Source organism: Somniosus microcephalus, chromosome 3 (assembly GCF_052327205.1).
Source record: "Somniosus microcephalus isolate GS21.2 chromosome 3, FLI_Smic_1.0, whole genome shotgun sequence".
Taxonomy (NCBI): Eukaryota; Metazoa; Chordata; class Chondrichthyes; order Squaliformes; family Somniosidae; genus Somniosus; species Somniosus microcephalus.
This window is the reverse complement of record NC_140989.1, coordinates 43,805,519-43,827,496: the sequence shown is the minus strand read 5'-3', so window position 1 is coordinate 43,827,496 and position 21,978 is coordinate 43,805,519. Positions and strand designations below refer to the sequence as shown.

Below are 21,978 nucleotides of genomic sequence, written 5' to 3'. Positions count from 1 at the left end.
ATTTTCTAACTACCTGTAATATATTATACAATGTAACTGTTGTGCATTATGACTTGGACTACAATATGAACATGTTGGCACAGGATTGGTTTCTGAACACGATGCTCCTATGCACTGTGAGCATTCACCTCTGGGCTATTTATCTGTATCATAGGATCAAATAGTTCATTACTGTACCTTTTTAAAAAAAATACAACTTTTCAGTACAAGAATGAACATTTATTACCACAACAGCGTCAAATACATTGACGATGTTGAATTGAAAAAGGTGTCAATGGCTCTTGATCAGCAACAGCAAAGTAGACACTTACCAGATCGCCACTGTGGAATGCAAAGCTCTGCTAATGAAGGGACGAGTGCAGCTCAGTGGCAGTGCTTTGCTCCCTTTGCTGGAAGTGGATTCTGCATTCCAAAACAGCAAGCGTCTGCAGCAGGAGTCACCCAGTCAAGCAAAGCCATATAAGGGTAATATATATTGCTAAACAGGTTTCAAAAGAACAGAAAGGTATTCCAAACACCAATGCTTTCTTCACTGGTACAGACATTGTTATCAAGCAGGCATCTTACATTAGATCACACGCCAGCAAACTGGAGAAAACTGATGGGGTGGCGAATATCTTCAACTTTTCACTTCGAGCAGCACCCTTAAGTCAATTAATCGAGGAAAGGGCTGATTAAAAGTGGTCAACTTAAATGGGGTCTTGTCCAAATGAAACAAATCACGTTGCCATTTTTTTTTACAAGTTTAGAAGCTATTCCTTTTTCTTTTCAATGTTTGAAGACAATGTTGGCAAGTTACATTTCATTAGCAATTTCACACTGTTACCTAATATTTAGATTATAAAGCAACACATTTCAACAAAAACAAGTTTGTGTATTTCATTAACTGTAAGTACTACTATTTAAATGTAAAAATCAACAGCATTCAACAAATGCAAGGCCACTCGCTCCTCTTCCTCCCTACCTCAAACCAGCATGGAGGGGGGGTCTTTTTAAAATTGTTAGTAAGTTACTGGCAGCAGATATGCTTCCTCATGGTCAGTTTTTGTTTACATACTAAAAGGGTATTGCCATTATTCTTCAGGGAGATTAGTTGGAAGGCTTCCTTTTAAGAAATTTGCACCCTAAGTGACGAGGTGCTCGGCTTCCATTATGCCCCATACGGAGCTAGGGTTGCCAACCCTCCAGGATTGTCCTGGAGTCCCCAGGAATTGAGGATTAATCTTCAGGACATGGCTGCGAGCAACCCTGGGAGTACAACCATAGGGGCATTTAAAAAAATGAATGTATTTTCTTCATTTTCTTTGAACGCTTTAATTTACTTATAGAATGATTACAGCATGGAAGGTGGCCGTGCCGGCCCATCCAGACTCTCAGCTAGTCCCACTCCCCTGCCCTTTCCCCATAGCCCTGCAAATGTTTTTCCTTCAGGTACTTATCCAACTCCCTTTTTGAAAGATAAGATTGAGTCTGCCTCCACCAACCTTTCAGGCAGTGCATTCCAGATCTTAACAACTTGATGCATAAAAAAGTTTTTCCTCATGTCGCCGTGTGTTCTTTTGCCAATCACCTTAAATCTGTGTCCTCTGGTTTTCGACCTTACTGCCAATGGGAACAGTTTCTCTCTATCTACTCCGTGCAGACCCCTCATGATTTTGAACACCTCTATCAAATCTCTCCTCAATCTTCTCTGCTCTAAGGAGAACCCCAGCTTCTCCAGTCTATCAACATAACTGAAGTCCCTCATTCCTGGAATCATTCTCGTAAATCTTTTCTGCACCTTCAAGGCTTTCATATCCTTCCTAAAGTGTGGTGCCCAGATTTGGACACAGTACTCCAGTTGGGCCGAACCAGTGTTTTATACAGGTTTATCATAATTTCCACACTGTTGTACGCTATACCTCTATTTATGAAGCCCAGGATCCCATAAGCCTTTTTAACTGCTTTCTCAACCTACCCTGCCACCCGCAACAATTTGTGCACACCCTTTAGGATTGTACCATTTAGGTTATATGTCCTCTCCCCATTCTTTCTACTAAAATGTATCACTTCACACTTTTCTGCGTTAAATTTCATCTGTCACATGTCCACCCATTTCACCAACCTGTCTATGTTGTCCTGAAGTCTATCACTCTCCTCGTCACTGTTCACTATACTTCCAAGTATTGGCTCATCTGTAAATTTTGAAATTGTGCCCTGTACACCCACGTCATTAATATATATCAAGAAAAGCAGTGGTCCTAGCACCGATCCCTGGGGAACATCACTGTATACCTTCCTCCAGTCCGAAAAACAACCATTCACCACTACTCTGTTCCATATCCATCCTGCCACTGGCCCTTTTATTCCATGGGCTTCAACTTTGCTGGTGAGCCGATTACGTGGCACTTTGTCGAACGCCTTTTGGAAATCCATGTACACTACTTCAACCGCATCACCCTCATCAACCCTGTTACATCATCAGAAACGCGATCAAGTTGGTTAAACACAATTTGCCTTCAACAAATCTGTGCTGGCTTTCCTTAATTAATCCACACCTGTCCAAGTGACTGGTAATTTTGTCCCTGATTACTGAAAAAGGAAGAGAGAGCATCTAAAGTAAATGTTGGTCCCCTAGAGGATGAGTCTGGGGAATTAATAAGTCTGGGGAATTAATAATGGGAAATAGGGAAATGGCGCAGACTTTGAACAAATATTTTGTATTGGTCTTCACGGTAGAAGACACTAAAAGCAGCCCAATAATGGATAATCAAGGGGTTATTGGGGTGGGGGGGGGAAACTTAAAGCAATCGCTATCACTAGAGACGAAGTACTAGGCAAACTAATGGGAGTAAAGGTGGGCAAGTTCCCTGGACCCAATGGCCTGCATCTCAGAGTCTTAAGAGGTGGCTGCAGAGATAGTGGATGCATTGGTTGTAATCTACCAAAATTTCCTGGATTCTGGAGAGGTCCCAACAGACTGGAAAACCACAAATGTAACACCCCTATTTAAGAAAGGAGGGAGACAGAAAGCAGGCAACTATTGACCAGTTAGCCTAACATCTATCATTGGGAAAATGCTGGAGTCCATTAAAGGAAGGGATAGCAGGACATTTAGAAAATCATAATATAGTCAAGCAGAGTCAGCGTGGGTTTATGAAAGGGAAATCATGTTTGACAAATTTGCTGGAGTTCTTGGAGGATGTATTTGGATTTCCAGAAAGCATTTGATAAGGTGCCACATAAAAGGTTACTACACAAGATAAGAGCTCAAGGGGTTGGGGTAGTATATTAGTATGGATAGAGGATTGGCTAACTAACAGAAAACAAAAAGTCAGGATAAATGGGTCATTTTCAGGTTGGCAAACTGTAACTAGTGGGGTGTTGCAGGGATCAGTGCTGGGGCCTCAACTATTTACAATCTATATTAATGACTTGGATGAAGGGACCGAATGTAATGTAGCCAAATTTGCTGATGATACAAAGATAGGTGAGAAAGCAAGTTGTGTGGAGGATGCAAAGAATCTCCAATAAATAGGTTAAGTGAGTGGGCAAAAATCTGGCAGATGGAGTTTAATGTGAGAAATGCGAGGTTACCCACTTTGGTAGGAAAAATAAAAAAGCAAATTATTTAAATTGAGAGAAATTTTTAAAAAAACTGAGGTACAGAGGGATCTGGGGGCCCTTGTACATGAATCAAAAAAGTTAGCATGCAGGTACAGCAAGTAATTAGGAAAACAAATGGAATGTTGGCCTTTATTGTAAAGGGAATGGAGTATAAAAGTAGGGAAGTCCTGTTACAACTTTACAAGGCATTGGTGAGACCTGGAGTACTGCGTACAGTTTTGGTCTCCGTATTTAGGGATATACTTGCATTGGAGGCAGTTCAGAGAAGGTTCACGAGGTTGATTCCGGAGATGAAGGGGTTGTCTTATGAAGAAAGGTTTAGCAGAATGAGAGGGGATCTTATTGAAACATGGAAGATTCTGAAGGGGCTTGACAGGGTAGATGCAGAGAGGATGTTTCCCATTGTGGGTGAATCTAGAACTAGGGGGCACCCTTTTAAATTGGAAATGAGGAGGAATTTCTTCTCCGAGGGTCGTGAATCTTTGGAATTCTCTTCCCCAGAGAGCTGTGGAGGTGGAGTCATTGAATATATTTAAGGTGGAGATAGACAGATTTTTGAAAGGTAAGGGAGTCGAGGGTTATGGGGAGCGGGTAGGGAAGTGGAGTTGAGGCCAAGATCAGATCAGCCATGATCTTATTGAATGGCAGAGCAGGCTCCAGGGGCCAAATGACCTACTCCTGCGTCTTATTTCCTTATCTTATGTACTTTTTCTAAAAACTTCCCCACTACCAAGGTTAAACTGACTGGCCTCTCGTTGCTGGGTTTACCTTTACACCCTCTTTGAACAATGATGTAACATTTGCAATTCTCCAGTCCTCTGGCACCACCCCTGTATCTCAGACGCTGTAATTGTGACCATCTTCAAGAAAGGTGACAAGTCCGATTGCGGTAATTACAGAGGAGTTTCCCTGCTATCTGCCACAGGGAAAGTCATCGCAAGAATCCTCCTCAATCGCCTTCTCCCAGTGGCCGAAGAGCTCCTCCCAGAGTCACAATGCGGATTCCGCCCACTAAGGGGCACAATGGGCATGATCTTCACCGCACGTCAATTACAAGAGAAATGCAGGGAACAGCACCAACCACTGTACATGGCCGCCTTTGATCTCACAAAGGCCTTCGACACGGTCAACCATGAGGGATTATCAAGTGTCCTCCCCAAATTCTGCTACCCTCAAAAGTTTGTCACTATCCTCCGCCTGCTTCACGACGACATGCAAGCCATGATCCTGACCAACGGTTCCACCACAGACCCAATTCACGTACGAACCGGGGTCAAGCAAGGCTGTGTCATCGCACCAACACTCTTCTCGATCTTCCTTGCTGCAATGCTCCATCTCACCCTCAGTAAGCTCCCCACTGGAGTGGAGCTAATTTACAGAACAAACAGGAAACTGTTCAACCTCCGTTGCCTCCAGTCCAGATCCAAGGTCGTCCCATCCTCTGTCGTCGAATTACAGTATGCAGACGATGCTTGCGTCTGCACTCACGGAGGTCGAACTCCAAACCATCGTCAACACCTTCACTGAAGCGTATGAGAGCATGGGCCTTACACTAAACATCCATAAGACAAAGGTCATCTACCAACCTGCCCCCACCACACAGTGCTGCCCCCTTATCAAAATCCACGACAAGGCCTTGGACAACGTGGACCACTTTCCATACCTCGGCAGCCTACTGTCAACAAGGGCAGACGTCGGCGACGAAGTCCAACACCGCCTTCAGTGTGCCAGTGCAGCCTTCGGTCGCCTGAGGAAGAGAGTGTTTGAAGACCAGGACCTCAAACCCGGCACTAAGCTCATGGTCTACAGGGCAGCAGTGATACCCGCCCTGCTGTATGCCTCAGAGACATGGACCATGTACAGCAGGCACCTCAAAGCACTGGAGAGGTACCACCAACGCTGCCTTCGCAAGATCCTGCAAATCCATTGGCAGGATAGGCACACCAACGTCAGTGTTCTTGCTCAGGCCAACATCCCCAGCATCGAAGCTTTGACCACGCTCAATCAGCTCCGATGGACGGGTCACATTGTCCGCATGTCCGATACGAGACTCCCAAAACAAGCGCACTACTCTGAGCTCCGGCACGGCAAGAGAGCCCCAGGTGGGCAGAGGAAACTCTTCAAGGACACCCTCAAAGCCTCCTTGAAAAAGTGCAACATCCCCACCAACACCTGGAAATCCCTGGCCCAAGACCGCACAAAGTGGAGGAGAAGCATCCAGGAAGGCACCGAACACCGAGTCCCTTCGCCGGGAGCAAGCAGAAGCCAAGCACAGGCAGCGCAAGGAGCGCACGTCAACCCAAGCACTCCACCCACCTGCCCCTTCAACCACCGTCTGCCCCACCTGTGACAGAGACTGTAGGTCCCGCATTGGACTAATCAGTCACCTGCGAACTCATTTTTAACGTGGAAGCAAGTCATCCTCAATTCCGAGGGACTGCCTAAGGAGGATTTTTTTTTGTATCTATGGAGGATTGGAATATTATGGCCAGTACCTCTGCGATTTCTGTCCTCAATTCCCTTAGCATCATATGATGCATCCATCCGCTCCTGGTGATTTATCTACTTAAATACAGCCAGCCTTTCTAATACCTCTTTAACCTCTATCAATTTTTATCCTATCAAGTTTCTCCACTACCTCCTCCTTCACGATGTCTATGGCAGCATCCTCTTTCTTGAAGACAGATGCAGAGTACCTCAGCCATACCCTCTGCCTCCATGCATAGGTCTCCTTTTTGGTCCCTAATCTGCCCCACCCCTACACTTACTACACTTTTACTATTTATATGCTTATAGAAGACTTTTGGATTACCTTTTATGTTGGCTCTATTCTCATACTCTTTGCCCTTCATTTTCTTTTTCACTTCTCCTCTGACCTTTCTATACATAGCCTGATGCTCAGATGTATTTGCAACCTGACATCCGTCATATGCGCTCATTTTCTGCTTCATCATATTCTCTATCTCTTTCATCATCCAGGGAGCCTTGACTTTAGTTGCCCTGAGTTTCCCACTAGTGGGAATGTACTTCAACTGTACCTGAACTATTTCCTCTTTAAAGGCAGCCCATTGTTCCATTACAGTTTTGCCTGCCAATCTTTGATTTCAGTTTACCTGGGTCAGATCCGTTCACATCCCACTGAAATTGGCCTTCCCCCAGTTAAACATTTTTACTCTAGATTGCTCCCTGTCCTTGTCCATAGCTAATCTAAACCTTATGATACTATGATCACTGTTCCACTTGACTTACCTCATTTCCCAGAACCTGATCCAGCAATGTCTCCTCCCTCGTCTGGCCAGAAACACACTGATCAAGAAAGTTCTCCTGAACACTTCAGAAATTCTTTCCCCTTCTCTGCCCTTTACACTATTATGATCCCAGTTTATATTAGGATATTGAAGTCCCCCATTATTACTACTCCATACAATAGCAAAATACTGCAGATGCTGGAAATACTCAGCAGGCCAGGCAGCATCCGTGGAGAGAGAAACAGAGTTAACGTTTCAGGTCTGGGACCCTTCATCAGAACTGAAAAAGCTGGAAATGTCTACTGTGGTTGACACGGCCCTTGACCGTGTCCGTTCCATTTCCCACACTTCTGCTCTCACCCCTTCTCCTCCCTCCCAGAACCATGATAGGGCTCCCCTTGTCCTCACCTTTCACCCCACCAGCCTCCACATTCAACGGATCATCCTCCGCTATTTCTGCCACCTCCAACGTGATCCCACCACCAAACACATCTTCCCCTCACCTCCCCTTTCAGCATTTCGAAGGGACCGCTCCCTCCGCGACACCCTGGTCCACTCCTCAATCACCCCTAACAACCCTTCTCCTTCGCCTGGCACCTTCCTGTGCAAGCACAGGAGATGAAACACATGCCCTTTTACCTCCTCCCTTCCCACTGTCCAGGGCCCCAAACACCCCTTCCAGGTGAAACAGCGATTTACTTGTACTTCTTGCAATTTAATATGCTGCTCACGCTGTGGTCTCGTCTACATTGGGGAGACCAAACGCAGATTGGGCGACCGCTTTGCGGAACACCTCCGCTCAGTCCGTAAGGGTGACCCTGAGCTTCCGGTCGCCTGTCACTTTAATTCTCCGCTTCACACCCACGCTGATCTCTCGGTCCTCGGCCTATTACATTGTTCCAATGAAGCTCAACGTAAGCTCGAGGAACAGCACCTCATCTTTCGATTAGGCACTTTACAGCCTTCCGGACTCAATATAGAGTTCAATAATTTCAGATAATAATCCCTGCCCCCATTTTTCATGTTGTATGATTTTGCCATTCCCATTTGCAACATTTTCACTATGTTCTATGTTCTTTCAATTCCTTCCTCCCCTCCTAAACACCCACCCCCCCCCCCCAATCTCTGCACCTGCTTAATATCCGTTACATTTCCAGCTTTTTCCAGTTCTGATGAAAGGTCCCAGACCTGAAACGTTAACGGTTTCTCTCTCCACGGATGCTGCCTGGCCTGCTGAATATTTCCAGCATTTTCTATTGTTATTACTACTCCATAGTTCTTGCACCTCTCTAATTTCTCTGCAAATTTTCCCCTCCATATCTTTCCCAATATTTGGTGGTCTATAGAATACACCTAGTAGTGTAATGGCACCTCTATTATTTCTTAACTCTAGCCATATAGATTCTGTCCTTGACCCCTCCAGGACATCAACCCTCTCTAGTACTGTAACATTCTCCTTAACCAAAACTGCTACACCACAGCCTATCTTTCCTGAACATCTTATAACCAGAAATATTTAATACCCAATCCTGCCCTTTTTTGAGCCAGGTCTCAGTTATTGCCACATCAGATTCCCAATGTGGTTATTTGTGCCTGCAGCTCACCAACCTTATTTACTACACTTTGTGCATTTAAATACATGCACTGGCCTCCAGTATTCCCTCTTCGTTGGACCCCACCTAATACCTTACTATTTCTTACATTAGTTCTCTCTGCCTCTCCCAATCCTTTGAGCACTTTATTTCCCCTTTCTTCTAATGAGACATCCTGGTGCCCATCCCTCTGCCAAATTAGTATAAACCCTGGCCAACAACACTAGCAAACCTCCCCGCAAGGATATTGGTACCGGCTCTGTTGAGGTGCAACCCATCAGGCCTATACAGGTCGTACTTCCCCCAGAACTGGTCCCAATGCCCCAGGAATCTGGAGCCCTCCCTCCTGCACCATCTCTCCAGCCACGCATTTAAAAAAAAAATTTATTCATTGATGGGATGGCTGGCTAGGCCTGCATTTAGTGCCCATCCCTAATTGCCCTCGAGAAGATGGTGGTGAGCCGCCTTCTTGAACCGCTGCAGTCCATATGGTGTAGGTACACCCACAATGCTGTTAGGAAGGGAGTTCCAGGATTTTGGCCCAGCGACAGTGAAGGAATGGTGATACAGGTCCAAGTCAGGATGGTGTGTGGCTTGGAGGGGAACTTGTAGGTGATGTTCCCATGCGTCTGCTGCCCTTGTCCTTCTAAGTGGTAGAGGTCGCGGGTTTGGAAGGTGCTTTGGCGAGTTGCTGCAGTGCATCTTGTAGATGGTACACACTGCAGCCACAGTGCACCAGTGGAGGAGGGAGTGAATGTTGAAGGTGGATGGCGTGCCAATCAAGCGGGCTGCTTTATCCTGAATGGTGTCGAGCTTCTTGAGTGTTGTTGGAGCTGCACTCATCCAGGCAAGTGGAGAGTATTCCATCACACTCCTGACTTGTGCCTTGTAGATGGTGGAAAGGCTTTGGGGAGTCAGGAGGTGAGACAGTCGCCACAGAATTCCCAGCCTCTGGCCTGCTCTTGTAGCCACAGTATTTATATGGCTGGTCCAGTTCTGTTTCTGATCGATGGTAACCACCAGGATGTTGATAGTGGGGGATTCAGCAATGGTAATGCCATTGAATGTCAAGGGGAGATGGTTAGAGTCTCGCTTGGAGATGGTCATTGCCTGGCACTTGTGTGGTGCGAATGTTACTTGCCACTTGTCAGCCCAAGTCTGAATGCTGTCCAGGTCTTGCTGCATATGGACACGGACTGCGTCAGCATCTGACGAGTCTCAAATGGTGAACAGTGTGCAATCATCAGCGAACATCCTCACTTCTGACCTTATGATAGAGGAAAGGTCATTGATGAAACAGCTGAAGATGGTTGGGCCAAGGACACTGCCCTGAGGAACTCCTGCAGTGATGTCATGTGATTGAGATGAATGACCAACAACCACAGCCAACTTCCTTTGTGCTAGGCATGATTCCAACCAATGGAGAGTTTTCCCCTCGATTCCCCTTGACTTCAGTTTTGCTAGGGCTCCTTGATGCCACACTCGATCAAATGCTGCCTTGATGTCAAGGGCAGTCACTCTCACCTCACCTCTCGAGTTCAGCTCTTTTGTCCATGTTTGGACCAAGGCTGTAATGAGGTCAGGAGCTGAGTGGCCCTGGCGGAACCCAAACTGGGCGTCAGTTAGCAGGTTATTGCTGAGTAAGTGCCGCTTGATAGCACTGTCGACGACACCTTCCATCACTTTGCTGATGATTGAGAGTAGACTGATGGGACGGTAATTGGCCGGGTCGGATTTGTCCTGCTTTTTGTAGACAGGACATACTTGGGCAATTTTCCACATTGCCGGGTAGATGCCAGTGTTGTAGCTGTACTGGAACAGCTTGGCTAGGGGCGCAGCTAGTTCTGGAGCACAAGTCTTCAATACTATTGCCGGAATGTTGTCAGGGCCCATAGCCTTTGCAGTATCCAGTGTCTTCAGCCGTTTCTTGACATCACGTGGAGTGAATTGAGTGGGCTGAAGACTGGCATCTGTGATGCTGGGGACCTCAGGAGGAGGCCGAGATGGATCATCCACTCGGCACTTCTGGCTGAAGGTAGTTGCAAATGCTTCAGCATTCATCTGCTCTATTCTCCCATTTCTATACTCACTTACTTGTGGCACTGGGAGTAATCCAGAGATTGCTACCTTTGAGGCCCTGCTTTTTAATCTCTTCCCTAGCTCCCTAAAATCTGCCTGCTGGATCTCATCCCTCTTTCTACCTATGTCATTGGTACCAATATGGACCACGAGCTCTGGTTGTTCACTCTCCTTCAGAATGTTCTGCAGCTGCTCAGTGACATCCTTAACCCTGGCACCAGGGAGGCAACATACCAACCTGAAGTCACGTCTAGCCACAGAAACGCCGTCTGCTCCCCTAACTATCAAATCCCCTACCATTATTGCTCTCCCACTCTTCCTCATCCCCCACTGTGCAGCTGAGCCACCTGTGGTGCCGTGGACTTGGCTCTGGCTGTACTCGAGAGGAACCATCCCCCTCACCAGTACTTAGAGCCGAATACTGATCGGAGCGCGAGATGCATTACCTGCCTGATCCTCCTCATCTGTCTGGTAGTCACCCATTCCCTCTCTGCCTGCACACTCCTCATCTGCAGGGTGACCAGCTCCTGAGACTTGCCATCATGAAGTTCTCAGCCTCACGGATGCACCAATGACTCCAGCTGCCACTCAAGCTCCAAAACCCAGAGCACTAGCTTCTCCAACCGACGACACCTCCTGCACATGTGGTTGTCCAGGACACGGGAAGCGTCCTGGATTTCCCACATGGCACAGGATGTGCATTCCATGGGACTGAACTGCCCTGCCATGCCTCTATAAAAGCCTTAAAAGTCAGGACTAGCTTTATCTCCGGCTGCTTCTCTCGTTCTCTTTGTTAAAGTCTTCATTCACACGATTATCTATAGTTATATTAATTAATTTTTCTAGTTACAGAAGAGAGAATAAATCACGAATACTCACCCACCAACAGTCCTGTGATGTCACTCCTTACTTTTGCTGTTCTTTTGTAATTCAGCGGCCCCGTGCTCTTTATCCTGTGCTGCCGCCTCTGCTGCCGATTCCTTTCAGGTCCGCTGTCCTCGGGCCCCACGCTCTTTATCCCGTGCTGTCGATTCCTTTCCATTATTTATAAAAATATTGGAAATGGGGAAGGCGGCTGATTCACTGACACTCAAGAATCATCCAGACAGGTAATGAAGAGTCTGTTCACTTTCCAATTGGCCGCGGGAAGGCAGTGCGCCGCAAGGATGGACATGTCAGGTGAGCAATAGGTGGAGCATGGTGGTGGGGTGGTCGGAGGTCATGTGATGAAATCTCCAGGGACACGTCCAACCAGAGTCGGCTACCCTATACTGAGCATTACCTCATTCTGGGCAACGTTCTTAATTATTTTTGTCAAACAAAAGCACGACAGACCCCCCCGCCCCCCCCCCCTTCAATTAGCAGCAAATTATAACAATGAATCTAAAATTGAAAAGGGGAAAGCTACAAAATGCTGGCGACGAAATAAGATCCGGATATTCAATAAAAACAGAAAATGCTGGAAATATACAGCAGCTCAGTCAACAAGTTCTTCCTCAAAAGGAGGAGTAAGGCCATAGCTACAGTAAGTTATGTAACTTAAAAAAAAAAAATTGTTTAACCTCCATATACAAAATTAGGAGTACATCAAAATGATTCAAATAATGGTGGTGGGGTTTTGAGGACCGATATTTTCAGATCAGCTTGGAATACAGCAACACCAAAACACTTGTTTCCGGTTGTCAAGACAATGCTGCAGCCTACATACTGCTACGGTCCACAGTCCATCAAGTAGTTTCTGTTACATGCAAGTAGCCATTCCACAAGTTGGTTCAACTAACTTGCTCTGTTGTGTCCTGCATTTTCAGAGCCACACTAGTGTCACTAATTTGGTAACCACAGTTTAATAATATATTCTCCTCGAATCTTGTCAACAGGAAAAAAACTGCCTAAACTGACAAAATCCTTTCAATCCTATCTGTGTGAAAGGCTAGCACAACGTGCTCATTAACAAAGTGATGTCTTTTCAATGGAAAAACACATGGGGTGGGGGATGATAAGCAATTATAGGCAAAAGGAAGGATCGATAACATCCTTAGTTAGCCCTGATGGACTCTTGACTTCACTTCAAACCATCGACCGAATTCCTTCAATCCTCAGTCAAGCTTCCTGTTTGGGAGTGTTGTGTATGTGCCTTGAAGAGAAGAACTGATTCTATACTGCAGTACCGGCAGTGACCACCCATGTATATAAAGCCATAGCAGGCTTCTGTATTTCAGTCTTGAATTACTCTCTGTTGAGTAAATACCTGTTTTATTGTTCTCCTGCAGTCTGAGTATTATTGATCCTCGGACATTACACTGGCGACGGGCAGGTTTGAACTCACCTGCAGTACTGCATCACCTCATGGGGATCTTTTCCCTGAAGAGAAGCTTCTTGGAGGTCGAAGTCTGAACGGCGGGCGTCGACGGCGGGCAACCGCCCAGGGATCCATCGGAGAGTTGCAGGGGAGGCTGGGGAGAGCTGGGCCTGGCTCCCCAGTCGAGGTGTTCCAGCAAGTCGTGCTGGTAGCAGGTAGTGCGCTGACCCTTCCGGACTGCGGCGGGCTCGATCGAGCGGCTCTGCAGAGAGAGAGCACGCGCGCGCGCGCGAGAGCGAGAGCGAGCGCGAGACAGAGCGCGAGACAGAGCGCGAGACAGAGCGCGAGACAGAGCGCGAGACAGAGCGCGAGACAGAGCGCGAGACAGAGCGCGAGACAGAGCGCGAGACAGAGCGCGAGACAGAGCGCGAGACAGAGCGCGAGACAGAGCGCGAGACAGAGCGCGAGACAGAGCGCGAGACAGAGCGCGAGACAGAGCGCGAGACAGAGCGCGAGACAGAGCGCGAGACAGAGCGCGAGACAGAGCGCGAGACAGAGCGCGAGACAGAGCGCGAGAGAGAGCGCGAGAGAGAGCGCGAGAGAGAGCGCGAGACAGAGCGCGAGACAGAGCGCGAGACAGAGCGCGAGACAGAGCGCGAGACAGAGCGCGAGACAGAGCGCGAGACAGAGCGCGAGACAGAGCGCGAGACAGAGCGCGAGACAGAGCGCGAGACAGAGCGCGAGACAGAGCGCGAGACAGAGCGCGAGACAGAGCGCGAGACAGAGCGCGAGACAGAGCGCGAGACAGAGCGCGAGACAGAGCGCGAGACAGAGCGCGAGACAGAGCGCGAGACAGAGCGCGAGACAGAGCGCGAGACAGAGCGCGAGAGAGAGCGCGAGACAGAGCGCGAGACAGAGCGCGAGACAGAGCGCGAGACAGAGCGCGAGACAGAGCGCGAGACAGAGCGCGAGACAGAGCGCGAGACAGAGCGCGAGACAGAGCGCGAGACAGAGCGCGAGACAGAGCGCGAGACAGAGCGCGAGACAGAGCGCGAGACAGAGCGCGAGACAGAGCGAGCGCGCGAGACAGAGCGCGAGACAGAGCGAGCGCGCGAGAGCGAGCGCGCGAGAGCGAGCGAGAGAGCGAGCGAGAGAGCGAGCGAGAGAGCGAGAGAGCGAGCGAGAGAGCGAGCGAGAGCGGGCGAGAGAGGGCGAGAGCGAGCGAGGGCGAGCGAGGGCGAGAGCGGGCGAGAGAGGGCGAGAGAGGGCGAGAGAGGGCGAGAGCGGGCGAGAGCGGGCGAGAGCGGGCGAGAGCGGGCGAGAGCGGGCGAGAGCGGGCGAGAGCGGGCGAGAGCGGGCGAGAGCGGGCGAGAGAGGGCGAGAGAGGGCGAGAGCGGGCGAGAGAGGGCGAGAGAGGGCGAGAGAGGGCGAGAGAGGGCGAGAGCGGGCGAGAGAGGGCGAGAGAGGGCGCGAGAGGGCGCGAGAGGGCGCGAGAGGGCGAGAGGGCGAGAGCGCGCGAGAGGGCGCGAGAGGGCGCGAGAGGGCGAGAGCGCGCGAGAGGGCGAGAGCGCGCGAGAGGGCGCGAGAGCGGGCGAGAGAGGGCGAGAGCGCGCGAGAGCGGGCGAGAGCGGGCGAGAGAGGGCGAGAGAGGGCGAGAGCGGGCGAGAGCGGGCGAGAGCGGGCGAGAGCGGGCGAGAGAGGGCGAGAGCGCGCGAGAGAGGGCGAGAGCACGCGAGAGAGGGCGAGAGCGCGCGAGAGAGGGCGAGAGAGGGCGAGAGCGGGCGAGAGCGCGCGAGAGCGCGCGAGAGAGGGCGAGAGCGCGCGAGAGAGGGCGAGAGCGCGCGAGAGCGGGCGAGAGAGGGCGAGAGCGCGCGAGAGAGGGCGAGAGCGCGCGAGAGAGGGCGAGAGCGCGCGAGAGAGGGCGAGAGAGGGCGAGAGGGCGAGAGCGCGCGAGAGAGAGCGAGAGCGCGCGAGAGAGAGCGAGAGCGCGCGAGAGAGAGCGAGCGCGAGAGAGAGCGAGAGAGCGCGAGAGAGAGAGCGCGCGCGAGAGGAGAAAGGGGAAGAAGGAAAAGCACGGGGGGGGCGCCATTTTATTCCATTGGGGAAGAAGGAAAAGCACGGGGGGGGGGGGCGCCATTTTATTCCATTGGGGAAGAAGGAAAAGCGCGGGAGGCGCCATTTTAAATCACCCAAGATACCGAAGAGTGGCAGTATCACTGCTTTCGACAACAAGGTAGAAGACTGGACCATGTATGTGGAAAGAATTGAAGTGTACTGCAATGCCAAGGAGGTGGCCAATGGAAAGAAGGCGTCCGCCTATTGCGGAATTTAATTACCCCAGCTAAACCAATGGAGAAAATTTTTGAAGAGATTGTTAATATCTTACAGGAACACCTAAACCCTACACCACTGCTGATAGCAGAAAGATTCAAGTTCCATAAAAGAAACCAGCACAAAGATGAGAACAATGCTGACTATCTTACGGAACTACGCAAGTTATCGAAGCACTGCCAGTTCGGAGCAGGACTGGCAGACACCTTGCGGGATAAGTTTGTCTGTGGGCTCCAGAGTGAAGGAACCCAGAAACGACTACTTTCGGAAAAGGACCTGACGCTAGAACAGGCTTTCAGCGTGGCAGTAGCCTATGAAGCAGCAGCACGGGGAGCTGCGGAAATACAACAGAAACCACAAGAATACTGCGCGAACGAAATGGCGTATGGAGCAGAAAAGTGCGATCGCTGCGGCAGAACAACCCATGATCAGAAGGACTGCTGGTTTAAGGACAAAGTATGCAGGCAATGCGGGAAAATGGGACAAAAAGCAAGAGTCTGCAGGTCGGGAAAGAAAACCAACACTACAAGAACTACTACCATAAGTTCTTGCTGAATTTATCTACAATTCTGCACCCACTGAACGCCCTACTGCAAACTGGAGTAACATGGAAATGGAGTGATGAGTGTAAGCGTGCCTTTCAGAAATGTAAATGCCTAATCACTTCAAAAGAAGTGTTGGCCCACTACAACCCAACACTACCGATTCGGTTAGCATGTGATGCGTCTCCCTACGGCATCGGAGCGGTGCTGTCACACAAATTCCCTGACGGTTCAGAGAGGCCAATAGCCTTTGCGTCGCGCTCGTTAACCTCAGCCGAGCGGAACTATGCCCAGATTGACAGGGAGGCCCTCAGCCTGGTGTGGGGGGTGAAGAAGTTCAATCACTATCTGCACGGGCAGAAATTCACCCTACTGACTGATCATCAGCCCCTGGTCTCCATTTTTAACCCAAAGTAGGGCGTTCCGGTGATGACGGCGCAACGGCTGCAAAGATGGTCACTTTTTCCTAGGGGCACATCAGTACGACAGAGTACAAGGGTACAAAACAGCATGGAAATGCTGATGGGCTGTCGCGCCTACCGTTGCCTACGGTAGAGGAAGCACCTGCAGTGGACCCTGTTGAGATATTCCATGCGACCATAGTCGAATGTCTGCCTGTTACAAACTCAAGTATAGAGAAGGAAACCCGAAATGACCCGACACTCTCTCGGGTCTATGATTTGACGGTGAAGGGATGGCCAGCACATGGCGACTCACTGTTGCCAGCATTCTCGCCAAGGAGAGAACAGCTATCAGTGTGCCGGGGGACCTTGATGTGTGGATCCAGAGTGGTAATTCCACCCAAGTTGAGAGATAGAGTGCTCAATGAGCTTCATGAGGGTCATCTGGGAGGGGTAAAAATGAAGAGCCTAGCCAGGGCGTTTGTGTGGTGGCCGGGAATCGATAAACAAATCGAGGATATGACCAAGAGATGCACAGGATGCCAGAAGGTCCAACACGCTCCACCACAGGCCCCGCTACATCCATGGGAGTGGCCCTCATCTCCATGGCAATGGGTACACATCGAGTCCATAAACTGACCAGCAAAATCAATGTTCCTAATCGCTGTGGACGCCCATTCCAAATGGCCAGAGGTCATCAAAATATCCTCCACCACCACAGACAAAACTATTGCAGTCCTACGGGCCATCTTCGCCAGGAATGGCTTGCCAGAACAGATTTGCTCCGACAATGGGCCACAGTTTGTGTCAGAGGATTTCCGGAGGTTTCTGAGGAATAATGGGGTGAAGCATTACACATCTGCCCCATATCATCCAGCCACAAATGGATTGGCTGAGAGGTTTGTTCAGACCTTTAAAAAGGCCATAAAGGCAATGCATAATGATGACATACCACTAGAACACAAGGTGGATAATTTCTTGTTTGCTTACCGGAATGCGACACATGCAGTCACCAACCAAGCTCCAGCCATAATGTTCTTCAACATAAGACAAGATGTTGAGGGTAAGCAATTCCAGCACATAAATGAGAAGCTAACCAGGAGCTTCAAGATAGGGCAACCAGTCTTGGCCCGCGACTACCGAACAGGAAAATGGCAGCCAGGAACGATATGCACACAGCAGGGACCACTAATGTACACAGTGGATGTTGGAGAGAGCATCGTGAGACACCATGCTGACCAGATTCTAGAGTCACAGGAACAAGCCAAACCCATACCACGAGCAGGTGCACCTGGTAATCAACCCGAAGTACAGATTGCGTCTACCTCAGAAGCAGTGGTATTGGAAGCTGACAAACCAACCAATGACAATGAGCCAGAATCAACTCCGCCGCAAGAACAGGATACTCGAGAAAGGCGCTATCCAGTCAGGATCAGGAAGCCTCCTCAAAGACTGAACTTATAAATGATTATTTCAGTTGATGTATATAGTACAGAGAAAATTGTAATTGTAATTAGTTATTATTTAGTTGTTAAATGAATGTTATGTACTGTTTATCTAAAAGGGGAGGAATTGTTGTGTATGTACCTTTAAGAGAAGAACTGATTCTATACTGCAGTACCGGCAGTGACCACCCCTGTATATAAAGCCATAGCAGGCTTCTGTATTTCAGTCTTGACTTACTCTCTGTTGAGTAAATACCTGTTTTATTGTTCTCCTGCAGTCTGAGTATTATTGATCCTCGGACATTACAGGGAGCACTCCAGAAAACACCCTCCCTGACACACTAAACAGATGAATTTCTCTGACAATCTTATACTATTTTCTGTTATGGAATTACTGCCAGTTTCTAAACTGGAGGTACTTTCTACATTCTCCTTTAAAACACTCACCACTTCAGGACTATCCTTCTCCCAAACCCACCCATCCTTGAAGTACTTTAGTAGCAATCCCATCCACCTCCATTGGCCTTACAGTCGTCTGTCAGTTAGTTCATCATTTTTCTTGCTATTTCAACCAACCTGCCCGTTATCCCCATTACCACGACTTACTCAAATTAGAATCCTTGCGCGAACAGCATCAGCCACACAAGGTTTCCTGAAACTAGTGCTAAATATGATAGATAGTTTCCACCTTCATATTCTTCTTTTCTACCTCTATCCATTGCTGGTCTTTATTAATTGTAAATTTGTTCACTGGTAAGGGTTAGTTTCTTCCAATCCGTTTGCCATTTCCATTACTTTTCTCACCCAGAATTTTTCCCTTTCAATCTTACCCGAGTTTTTGCCACCTTTCCGCAAGTCATTCTTGCATCTCACTTTCCATCACCTCTTCACTTGTTTCTTCAACTTCCCCATTACACAGAAGTCACAAGTGAACAGGGAGCGCACTGGATGGGGTGACTGAAAGCTTAAATTGACTACATACTAATGAGGCGAGAGGAGTTTACCTGCTACCCAGTATAAAGAGGAGCCAACAGAATCTTTGGCTGAAGTGTGGGTTAAATTGACATGGAGAACTATGCACAGAATAGTTACAAGTGTGGAGCTCAAAGTTCTGAAGAACTTAATGAATGAGGCCCAGTTCAGGGCAAGAGTGATTTTTGCCTTGCTGACCCAGCAAAAGCAGAGACACAGGCTGGAAGGACACCTACAAAAGGTTGTTAGAACATTTTCAGTAACGAAATCTTCATCTACCATGTTGAGCTAGATAATTATTATTGCAAGGCCAGTTGTACATTTTGCTTCATATGGTTTCTGCTGAAAGATATGAACTGTATTCAATGACAATCTTGATGTCATTAGCAACAATGACCTGGACAGGCATAATCTGGTGTACTAAGTCACATGAAACAAATGTTGAAGCTATACAATTAAAATCAGTGGGACACTGGAATAATCATGGAAATTACTACAGCGGAGGAACAATTTACCCAGCCAACTCACCCTTCTATAAAAAAGCTGCACTCACCTCTCCTCCTCTCCCCACCCAATCTGGCATCAAACTGCTTCTGGAACGATTCCAGAATGTTTGTCTCCACTACCCAACCAAGAAAACCATCCCAAGTATGAAATCACACTGCAAGAAGTGCTTCCCAACGTTGTTCTTGAAATTTCCTTCTTATTAATTGGTACCCACATCTCTTTACCCTGTAGTTGCAGTTTTACCAGAGTGATCCAAATTAGTCATGTCTTTCCACTTTATATCATGAAAGCTCCATAACGGGATGGCTCTCCTTTGCTAAATAGTCTACATTTCTTTAAAAAAAACAATTCCTCAATCTTTTCTCATAACTTAGTTCTTTGGCACTAGAAATCAGCGCCTTGGCCCTTCTCTGCAAGGCTTCCAGGACTCTTGAGCCTCGGTGAGCAGAAATGAATGCAATATGCTTGGTGGGGACTGACCAGAGTACTATATGCTGCTTCAATATGATGGCTTCACCATAGGTACGCTGTGACTTGGCAACACAAAGCAGCATTCCACTTGCTATGTGAATTGCTGCTCTGGAACATCATCGTAGAGTGTCAAACTCCCAGGATTTCTTGCAGCCTCATCCCCCCAGGATTCCTGGCAGCCTCATCCCCCCCAGGATTCCTGGCAGCCTCATCCCCTAGCTAACACCATTCACCATTTGGTGCTTTTTTTCTTCCATTGTGCGCTTATTCAATTTCATACATCATCTTCTGCCGACGTTCAAATTCTGTGTCCTTTTGTAGCTCCTTGGCCGCTTCATCTGGCTCAGCTACCCTCCCATAAACAGCAAGGAGGAAAGAATTCCTAACTTAATACAAACTTGATAAGTGCATCCTACTGTATAATGCTGTTTGAGAAACATGTGCAAAGCAAATTCTTGGAGTAGCATATTCTATTTGCCAGCTACAGGTGAGATACACAGTAATATGTTCAGCTATTAGAAACTTGTTGAACTGGACTGGAAGATCATTAGTCATGCAATAACTTCAAACAGTGTGGGAGTTCCGACAAGGGCGGGGGGGAGGGGAAAGAAGAGAATCAAGGCCACATCTCAAACTCCGAGCAGCCAATCTACATTGCTGTATTCATGGAGATCAGAAGACTTGTATAAAAAGAGAGGGAGGGTGTGCAAAAATACAGTCCTAAGTGAACTGCTGAAGCAAAAAAATTGTGATGTTACACCATTTTAGCAGAGTGAACATGCATCTAGATTAGGGACAGGAAGTATATTCTAGACACAAAAGGCATCAAGGGGTATGGGGAGAGAGTGGGAATATGGTATTGAGATAGAGGATCAGCCATGATCATATTGAATGGCGGAGCAGGCTTGAAGGGCCGAATGGCCTACTCCTGCTCCTATTTTTCTATGTTTTCTATGTTTCTATATTGGAGTTGCCAGTGGTGTCAGGATAAAGCCATACCCTGTAATGTAAATATGAAAAACAAAGAGGTCTGCATACACAAACAAAGCCGGTCGAGGGCTATATTGGCTCTTTGTAAATGCACATCAATATTCCATTATATTATTAAATTTGATTAAAACGGAGTTAAGACGATACAGTTTAGATGCTGCAGCATGCTTGGTCTTTGCTGCTTCCATCTTTTAACAACTATTGGAAATATGTAGGGGTGATAAAAGCAGAATACTGGAGTTTCACTCAACTTTAGATATCTTGATACTGGCATTGCAACCTCAATTATCCATAAAAGACCAGAACTTACATTTATATAGCACCAATTCACATCCTCAGGATGTGCCAAAGTGCGTCACAGCCAACGAATCGCTATTGAAGTGTAGTTACTGTTAATTTGTCGTCAAGGCCCCACAAATAACATGACCAATTATCCAGGGTGGAGGAAACGCACCGTCCCCCTTTGCGGATAATAGAAATCAGCAGCTGGATGTCCCCAAATGACTGTACTGATGATTGCTCGGCCTTTCTTCACCCAGCACTTCAGCTGCAGAGACAGGACATTTTTGGAACATTGCTCCTCCCTGTACAGATATTTGACTTGGTTTAGATTGATTGGATTACTACAGGTACATCAGCACAGAGTTGAGCACTAAATGCTGGAAGTCAGAAAATGCGAGAAACACACAGCTGGCCAGTCAACATCTGAAAGAGAAAGAGGGATCGACATTTTGGCTGTGACCCTTCATCTGAACTTCCTCAATGGTCTGCTATGCATATCGTTTTTTTTGTAGTAAAAAAAATGTAACATTTGATATTTTGCTGAACGGGATTCCGCCAAGATCTCTTTACAATCAAAGACCATTTACCTGTTTCGTTTTTGTTTTGCTGTAGGTGTCTAAAATTGGCTTTTTCCTCTCCTTGACAGCTGATTTTGAGAAGTAATTTTCCAGTTCTTGGATATTAATCGAAGGTTCTTCTAGTGCTGCCCAAATGGGCAATATTTCTGTTTCCCTAAAAAGAAGGAACATGTGTTTTAAATCATGAATTTACTTAGAATCATAACTACTTCTTTTTTTTTATAAAAGGAAGTAGCAAGTGCTGTCTTGCGAAGTGTTATTGGGGGGGGGAAACCACCCCAGGCACTTGAGCAATTTCAAGGGAATGCTTCCTTTTAATATCTCAGGCATAACCTGGACAAGGGACCCTTACAAATGCACAATGTAATGGGCAACCTGCAATAGCAAATTCACTAATTGATTGAAAAGCTCTTCAGGTTAAATAAGAGTATGGAAAAAAAATATATATATGTTGCTTCCAGCAGCCGTCTGCAGATTAAACTCTGGTAACCTTCCAGTCATTACATCATACCTCAACCGAATAGATCACAGATGTTGAACACGATATCGGTCACCAAAACAAAACGCCTTCCAAAACAGCAGCAGTTGGGACATCGTTTCAGCCACAACAAAATAATTAGCTACTGAGCATTTTA

The 21,978-nt window shown here is 47.7% G+C and overlaps 1 protein-coding gene across 2 annotated transcripts in view; it reads right to left on the bottom strand.

Annotated features, from left to right (window-relative positions):
- Positions 1 to 21,978, bottom strand: part of fmn2b (formin 2b) — a 583,001-nt gene that overhangs the window by 326,138 nt on the left and 234,885 nt on the right. For both annotated transcript variants that reach the window (XM_085980275.1, XM_085980276.1), the window contains exon 7: positions 21,353 to 21,497. In XM_085980275.1, coding sequence (XP_085836401.1) covers positions 21,353 to 21,497 — 145 coding nt within the window. The remainder of the gene's footprint in view (positions 1 to 21,352; positions 21,498 to 21,978) is intronic.